At 44.2% G+C, this 8846-nt stretch overlaps 1 protein-coding gene across 1 annotated transcript; it reads right to left on the bottom strand.

Moving 5' to 3' along the window:
• Positions 1-561: 561 nt before the first annotated feature.
• Positions 562-6949, bottom strand: LOC118316472 (oleosin-B6). The gene is made up of 4 exons (XM_035644311.2): positions 6815-6949; positions 5328-5454; positions 2495-2976; positions 562-1927 (listed from the first exon to the last, which is right to left on the bottom strand). Exons 1-4 carry the CDS (start codon positions 6857-6859, stop codon positions 1718-1720), a joined length of 864 nt encoding a protein of 287 aa, XP_035500204.2. The 5' UTR covers positions 6860-6949; the 3' UTR covers positions 562-1717.
• Positions 6950-8846: the final 1897 nt, after the last annotated feature.

Below are 8846 nucleotides of genomic sequence, written 5' to 3'. Positions count from 1 at the left end.
AAACGTAAGCTTCTCCAAAATGTTCTGTTACTTAACTTTTTCTTTTTAAAATTTAGTATTTCCAAACAATGTGGTTTGATTTTTCCTCGCAACACTTTCTTTTCTGACATATTATATTATAGGTTACATTTCCAACTCATCCATCTGCCCAGGTGAGGATGTCCAGATACTGTACCTGCTCAGAAGCAATGGCCACTACTTCCTCGATAAAAACTCACTAATCTGACATTTATGCTTATTGAGCATAAAGAGCCATTTGATTTATTAGGCTGCTCAACACAGAAGGTTGAAATAGCCTTCATAAGAGAAGATAACATTAGCCATGTCAAAGTAAAATGAGTCAGCCGTTTATGATCACTGCTGCAGCTGAACGCCAAAACAAAAAGACAAGTTGTGTTGATATTATATTGTTATAAAATGTTTAAAAACTGAAAACAACTCTGTGCAAGAGGCGAGGTGGGGGGAAAACAGCAGAGGAAGAATGGAACGGTCAAACCTGGCCTCCTGCAGTGGCTTCAAATCAAGACAGAACAACACCTCAATACATTTGAACAAACTTTTAATAAAGTTTTAGTATTTATTATAGTCACAGTGAAATAAATAATGAATGCATTCAAAGTCTTTTACATAAAACATGTCCATACTTAAAATTTAAAAGAATTAACAACACAGGATAATCCCAGACAGAAAAAAACCCAGAATTAATAGAAATAACAAGTACATATATGATAAGTACAAAAGTGTCTAATGCTCTGCAAATGACAGTATCCAGATAACACGGCCAGTAAAGCTTCATACTGTCACTCCGTCAAAGTGCTTTCAAAAAAGTGTCAACGCTTGTGAACAGAGGCAGTGTATTATATTCAACTGACTCTGCACAAGTATCCCGGACTTTAAAGATTTTATTAAAAAAAACAGACTTATGAGAAAATTTAGCAGCTAAAGAGACAGACATCCTTCACTGGAGCAGGTGGAGACCAAACCATGAGCTACGACGAGTATCCACTGGACATAAACACAACTGCAAATGAATGCTAGTGTTGCTACAAGTCACTGGTTACTGGCGTGTTTCTATAATGTACATGATTGGGGTCTATGGGGTCTAAAACTCTCAGGTTACTGAAAGCCTCAGTTTCCAGTGTGAGACCAGAACAAAGTAGATCACTATACTGTACATATTTGTCTGAGGAGATTCTCACTCATCCAGCTCATAGTTATCCACGGGGGTGTCGAACCAATAACAATCCTTTACAAATTCACAGCACCATTTCCCCAAAAAAAAATTTGAGAAAAATAAATTGCTCATGTAGTGCATTCCATTTGTCTAGACGGGGATGGTTGACAATGTTAAGTTGATTATTTAAGTCCATGACCATCATGGATTAAATATCACCAGGTTGATAGATAACAGTCAGTCCAGTAGTGAGCTATCAGAATGGACTTGTTCACTTTTCTAGTCCACACAGGGCTGTTACAGAATTATGACATATTTGAAGCTGATGACATCAGACAAGAGTGTGGGAGAGCAGATCCAGTTGTGCTCCCCCCGGGAGCTGAGGATGTCCAATATGGCTGCCAGTGGGCATCTCATGTCACCTGACAACACTTTGTTCCCCCTCAAAATCTGTTGACGATCTGGTGCGCGGAAGGGATTTTGGAAACCTTACTGGTTCCAATCCAGTAGCTTGGAATATGCCGACGTTGTTGAGGTCAGAGGTCATGATTTCAACCTCATCCCTCTCCCGGAGGCTGAAGAGGGCCTGCTGGACGTGTTCTCTGGTTTGCTCCTCCTGTTCGACGAGGAGCCTTTGCCCCTCCGTTGGACTGAAGGCTGTGTCCTCTTTCTGTAAGATTCCCTCTTCGGGCTGTCGGGAGCCCCCAGCTGCTCGAAAAGCCTCTTGTGAAACACCGCTTCAAACTGCTGTGCCTGCAAGACCAAGATAGGAAGAATTAGGCGATTCAACGACATGTTGCCGGAATATAGCAGGGAACCTCGGCCATATACATATACTATATTATTTGTACGTTTGTTTCCATCTTATGCCGTATTTGTCTGTCACAAGTTGTTACAATTCAATCCACCATCGTAATTTAGTGCTTGGAAATGGGATTTTTTTTTAGTCAATGCTGAAAAAACACTAGTAACAAGGCGTATCCAGAACTACTGCAATGCTACAAGTAAATCAAGGAATTGACCAGCTGATATAAAACAGTGGAGGCATCTTCAGCATCGTCAGACCCACCTCAAAGGTTCCTGTACTTTTGTGTAGGAAAAAAGTGAAGCATTTACTTTGATTTACTTTTAGCAGCAGTGGAGCTGCTTCCGTCGGGCTGTTGTCATGGGAGACAACAGGTTCATGAGTGAAGTTGATGAACATTGTGCCCCTGTACTTGGCTCAGCGATGATGTGAATGGCCTGATCCAGTCACTGCTGAGGACCCTGACCTGCCTCTGACAGTTGTGGATTAAGTTAGTTTGTCAAAAGAACACTTACCGTGTCGAGCGGTGTGGTGGTGGCGTGCCCCGCTCCGGTCGTGGCCGGAGGAATGGCGGGGTGCTCTGCCCCGGTCGTGGCCAGAAGAATGGCGGGGTGCTCTGCCCCGGTCGTGGCCGGAGGAATGGCGGGGTGCTCTGCCCCGGTCGTGGCCGGAGGAATGGTGTCGTGCTCTGCTCCGGTCGTGGCCGGAGGAATGGCGGGGTGCTCTGCCCCGGTCGTGGCCGGAGGAATGGCGGGGTGCTCTGCTCCGGTCGTGGCCGGAAGAATATTGGTGGCGTGCTCTGCTCTGGTCGTGGCCGGAGGAATGGTGGCGTGCCCTGCTCCGGTCGTGGCCGGAGGAATGGTGGGTTTCTGTGGGCTCTTTGGTTTGGCACAGTATTTCTCCAGCTGCTGAAGTTCACAGCCGGCTGGCCGGCAGCACATGTCTGCTATCCCCTTCCCTCTGGGCCGACCACCGTAGCCGGACCACGAACCTTTACCTGCAAAGGTAAACAAGACACTCATATCAAACGGGAGCTTGATTGTCCTCATAAGGTCAAAACATTAACAGTATGCAAAGTTTCTGACAAACCCCTATCCCCTCTCCTGATTCATCACACTCTGCCACACAAAATGGACAAAACAACTAAACCAACTTGAGCTGTTTTAGAGCCTTTCCTGTGAGGGCACTGAAAATGAAACCCTGAAGGTGGCACTTAAGGAACGATCATGAAAATGAAAGGATGTTGTTGTTCTCATGACGACAGTAAAGCAAGAGCACCAAAGTCATCCGCGTCCATCCTGTGGGGACCATGATCTTCCAGACTTTGGTCAAGATGTGTTCTTCATCTTCCTCTGCACATTACCAATGTTTGGCGCCACTTGGGAAATATTTGTGGTGATGTAGTAATGTGATTATGACCAGTGAAGCTCCTTCTAAGAACGTTCATTTAATTTAGTGCAAACAGCAGGTCACCGGTTTCAGTTAACCACAGAATCTTCTCGATTGGAACGAATACTTGAAGCATAATCTTGATTGAAATCCGTACGACATGGGTCACAACCATCCAAGGGAACGCAACATCACCACATATGTAAAGTATAAACTCTGCGCTGTCTTTTTTTCGTTCTGCACCTTTCTTTGTTATGAGTGAGAACACTGGACCGATCTGAGATAGCGAGTGTTTTAAGAAAAGAGCTATCACAACTGAGGCACGGTGTTCTGGTTGCCATTCTGGTGGACTGCCCTCGCTCTGATAGCAGATGGAGAAGGTGGCCTTGGTCACAACAGGGGGAAAGGTAATCAGGTGAAAAGGCCTCTGTAATTCTCTGCGTGCAGTGGGATGAATTCAAATCGAAGAGTAATAAACCTTTCAAAACAAATGCTGCAAGATCACAGCACAAGGTCGACTGACCCCTGTCCCCCCAAACCCTGCTGCAGCAGTCGGTCGGCATCTCCTGCTGATGAACCATTGTTGCATGAAACGGTCGATCACAAGATATCACTTCGCTGCTGATGCCTGTTGTCATTGTTGTGACTAGTTTTTTTATGTAAATACATGAACAAGACATGCTTTGTTGTTGTGGTGATAACTTGCTCAGAATTAGCAGTGTCTTCCTGTGGCCATGATGACCATGACCATATCTGCGTTGTACAACTCTGCTAGAAAGAGTGTTATGACACAGGGTAGAATAACCCTGATAATAGTCGGTCCCATCATTGTTTGTTTTAATTATATTTATTGAAGTCCAAAAAAAAAGTAATATATCTGCAATTCGATTGTAACACGATACAACCTATCATCCATCCATCATCCATCCATTATCTATACCGCTTTATCAACTAAGGGTTGCGGGGGGGCGGCGACATCGGGTGTGAGGTGGGGTTCACCCTGGACTGGGTGAAGCCCACAGGGCAACTTACAGAGACGAACAACCATTCCCTCTCACATTCACACCCACCACGCAGACACGGGGAGAGAACATGCAAACTCCATACAGAACGGCCCTGTCAGGTTCGACCAGCACTAACCTCTACACCAGCATGCAGCCCTACAACCTGCCATCAAATACATACAGTAATAACTACATTGCATGTTGGGCCTTAATGTATTGGAGGAACTACGGACATTGAAATGTTTTACAATTCCATGAAAACTGGACACCTCTGTCTACAAAGAGATATAATGCAATACGATAGATAGAACCCCAGAAACGTTTTAATTTGTTAAATGCAGTAGTAAACATTAAACCTGTGAGTTTGCCTGTTTTCTTATATACAATACTATGGAGGACTTTAGGGACTTTAGATGTTTGCATTCTTACCAAAGACGCAGTATTTGAATCTGTTTGGTTCCTTGGTGCAGCAGGATCAAATATATAAACATATATGTGTGTGCAAGACTGCCCACACTGACATCCTCTCTTAAGGAAAAATACTACAGGGCACTATTGAAATGTGATAGGAAACCGCATGTAATGTTTTCTGAATGCAGGTCTCCTAAAACCTCTCTCCAGATTTCATACAGGCTTCAGTCGAGGCACACACTGTGAGGTGTATGATTAAGGGGGAAAGAAAATCCAAATTAGAATGAAAATAAAAAGTGGATCTGTAATGAAGTGAGGACACTTCATCTCGTTCCGTTTCATATTTCGAACATGACCAGAAGCTGGATGAAATTAAATTAAGGTGAGGTCTAATGAAAAGATCAGTCCGCCTAGAGGATGTCCTCCTGACCTTTCCATCACAGCCCTGATGAGGCAACAACTCTCAGTTGGTCCACTCCAATAGACCGGGCAGCATCTTTTGGCGACAGTTGATAATGAGGGGATAATATGAAGGTAGACGTACCGAAATAGATCCCGCGATCCCCGCACACAAATATGAGGTCGCTGAGGAGATCCGTACCACAGCGGAGTCGGGATGCCTCCGAGGAGAGCGGCCAGCCGGCCAGACACATGATCTGAACACACAGCACCTGCAAATGAGAAGGAGAAACCCTGAATACACGACCTGCAACATCCTGCATTCAAGTGTCCAGGGTGCCCGGTGGTAGTAATAATCATAATTATTGATAACTTTTCTGTTCAGGGTTCAGCCCATGAAGCACTCCGGTGTTGTGGTAACCTTGAGAAATCGGCACACTATGATCATGTACTCTCTGAAGTTGTACAGTAGAGGCTCAGTAAATATAGATGAGTGACACTTGTGCTGCAACAAACAACTTGGAGCTGTGAATAAAGCAGCTGTCCCCCAATGACCCTGTTATAGATGCAAAACTTATTAAGAAATTCACTGATGTCAAGTGGTACATAATGAGCATGGAGGTATGAAATATGACATTCACTGAGGAGGATAGTGAGAGACAGCTCAGTGAAAAAGAAAAAGAAATTTGATCAGCAATTCCAGTTTTAGTCCTGAAATTATCTTTTTTTTTTTTTTTTTTAAACTAAAATGTTCACAACATATTTTGGATTGAATTAAAAAACAATCAGGAGAAGAAGATCATTTCCCGGCCTCATTGGTTTCCCATCAAAATATCTGATCCATCAATACAACATTCTAATACTCCTGTCTCGTAAATCTCCCACTCCCCCGTCAGCATATTAAGTGATTCCAGGGGTCAAACCTGGATTCATTTTGAAAGTAAAATGAAGTAATGAAGTCCATCAGTTCTTGGAGCTCAAAGCTCACATCCTCCAACAGTTACTTCAAGAGATGAGGTCACTCTCTATTTTACGGCTCCATGTTTTACGAATAATTTCTGAGCATATTTCATGTAAATAAACCATTTTCTGCTACTAATTATATGAGCAAATGTCCCGTGCACTACGGAGAAGAAGTGGCCGCACATTGCACTGGAATGCACCGGAATGCACTGCTGCAGCGCTGGTGGTGGAGCAGGTCGGTTGGCGGTTCGATCCCCGACTCGTCCGGCCTGCATGGCCTGTTGTCAGTGATGATATGTGATAGAGAAGCACTGTAAGTATTCAAGTGCTGTAAGAATGTGTGCGAACGCGTGAAAAGCACCTTGAGTGGTCGTCAAGACAAGAAAAAGGTCCATTTACCATTACCGCTCCTACTGCAGACTAAAATATCAATAGACATATTGTTTAAATTTGTCTACTTAGACAAACGTCACGAATGTGCATGTTGTTCAAGTAAAGTTACGAATCAGCTGCTTTCAAGAGAACTGGAGGAAAAATGTTGTAGCCATGAAATAAAGTTTCACCAGTGAAGAGCAGGGAATACTCAGCAGAAGCCGAATGTCGGATTATTTCAGGGGAAGCAACAGCAGGACCCACGCGCCCTCATCACAAGTCCGGTCCAGGTCTTACCGTGAGTGTCTGCGGCCTGGCAGAGGAGCAGCTTGAGGAGGGCATCCTGTCTGTGTGGACTGACCTCAGCAGACCTGCAGTCTTATACTCTGGCAGCAGGGGGGAGGACCTACCCCCACACACACACACACACACTCCTCACACTCCTTCACCCTGCCTCATATCTAATCCAGAAGCCACATTACATGATTTAACATACTGTCACGGGGGCTGAACTTGTTCTGCCGTGTTCCAACCGTGATTGTGACAGGATATTCATACACAGTATGATCTATCCTTCATGTAATAGCTCTCCCCTCCGTGAAGATTGTAATGTTCGGGTCTTGTTGAAACTGATTTAGTGAAGTGTCGATTCAACACGTGTAGGATCATTTTCAGGTTGTAGTTCCTGTGAAGTTGCGTTTCGTTATAATCTCCCGCCAGGGTCGTGACCTCTTCGGCTCCTGTTGACTCTGTTTGTTTATTTCATGGTTCCCTCCATGTACTTTTCCTTGTGTGTCGGTTCTATTTGTTTCTTGATTCCCTTGTTGTTGGTTCCTGTTTTTATTTTGAAGTCAAGTTCCTCGTGCCGCTGCACTTCCTGTCACGCTGTCTCTTGTCCGGTCACTGGACTTTGCCTGTCTCCTGCCGCCTGTGATGGTCTGCACCTCTGTCCAGTCTCCCCGTCCTCTGGGTCACTTCGTCCAGTTTGTTACCTGCTGCCGGTCAGTTCGTCCCTGTCCCCGGTCGCTGATGTCTCTCGTGCCTTGTTCCCTGGTTTGCCTAGTTTTATACATGTCCAGTGATTGTTTTTGTTTTCTTTAATTGAAAGATATGGGGTTTTCTTGCACTTTGCATTTGGGTTCTGCTCCTTCACACGTAACAGGTGGACAACAAAAAGGACCAACTTCAATTCCTTTCTAACACAATGACCCCCAGTGACCCACTGAAGACTGTGCAGCACTTTAACTCTCCTCCTGTTCATTGTTGGACAGTGGATTGAATCCCGTGGCCCTGAGAGCACCACGCAGTGCACATAGACAAAATAAAGGCACGCTTAAGGCGTCACTATGACAACACAAGTGCTGTAGTACTTGTTGTTGACTCGAGTCCTTTTTCTAATTTCTCGGACTCCTTGGTATTTGCACTCGGACTTGGTTAATTGGTCTCACCAATTATTCTCATTGGTCCCGACCGGGTCCAGCAATATATACTTTTCAAAACCATTGATGAAGCGCGCTCGTTCAGAAAACGGGTATTGGTTTAATTCAAAATCCATCCACAACGGGCATTGACGTCGTACGTGTCAGCACAGCGAGGGCTGTTGAAAATGTTCCTTCGATTTAGTGTTTCGGTTCTTTTGTACAGTACCGTGGAACCATCAGGACAAGTTATACGTTCAAGAATGGGAACATGTCAATTTGTGTTATCTGTTACATTTTCCATTGGCAGTCGAAAATATTATTGTTACGAGAAATGAGAAGTTGCAGCTCAGCTTTGTGACTTTGAAGTGACGGCCTAATTTGATCCTACAGTGTTGATACTCTGAACGTGCTTTTTTATCATCACAAATAATAATGACAAATGATCATCATACTGTCTCTTGCTTCACATAAATTATGAACAGGTAAGTAGGTGGTCTTGAGGAGGATTCTCTTTTTTCTGTCTCGGTCTTGACTCAGGGGTTAGTGGATTAAATGTTGTCCTATTACACGTGTGCATTTTCATTATTAGCATATGAATTATTGGGGTATCGGCGACATTCGACCACCAAATGCTAACCAGGTCATCTGTGAGTCCATGCAAAAAAATTTGCATCAAATTTAAATAAAAACAAATTCCCTCCTGGTGTTCCCATACGTGGCACTCACAGGTATGAGTTGGTCTGATGGCCTGAAAACATGACGGCACAGAGGCGTACAGTGATGATGAAAGAAAGATAGAAAGAAAGAAATGGTTGTCTTTGCGGGATATGGTTTTTTGTACTAGTAAGACATGCTGCATTTGTTTCTGAACCATGATGTTTTAGAAAAACACGGAGTATTTGTGTGAT

The sequence above is a fragment of the Scophthalmus maximus genome, chromosome 3 (genome assembly GCF_022379125.1).
Source record: "Scophthalmus maximus strain ysfricsl-2021 chromosome 3, ASM2237912v1, whole genome shotgun sequence".
NCBI classification, from domain to species: Eukaryota; Metazoa; Chordata; class Actinopteri; order Pleuronectiformes; family Scophthalmidae; genus Scophthalmus; species Scophthalmus maximus.
The sequence above is the reverse complement of the archived record's forward strand: the minus strand, read 5'-3'. Positions and strand labels throughout refer to the sequence as shown.

Bases quoted from the DNA above. Each gene is read 5' to 3' on its own strand.
- LOC118316472 (XM_035644311.2), bottom strand. From the start codon at position 6,859: ATGCCCTCCTCAAGCTGCTCCTCTGCCAGGCCGCAGACACTCACG. The intron at 5,455-6,814 runs GTAAGACCTGGA...TCTCATTTGCAG, and splicing joins CCAGGCCGCAGACACTCACG to GTGCTGTGTGTTCAGATCAT. The intron at 1,928-2,494 runs GTAAGTGTTCTT...TTGGTCTTGCAG, and splicing joins CCACCACACCGCTCGACACG to GCACAGCAGTTTGAAGCGGT.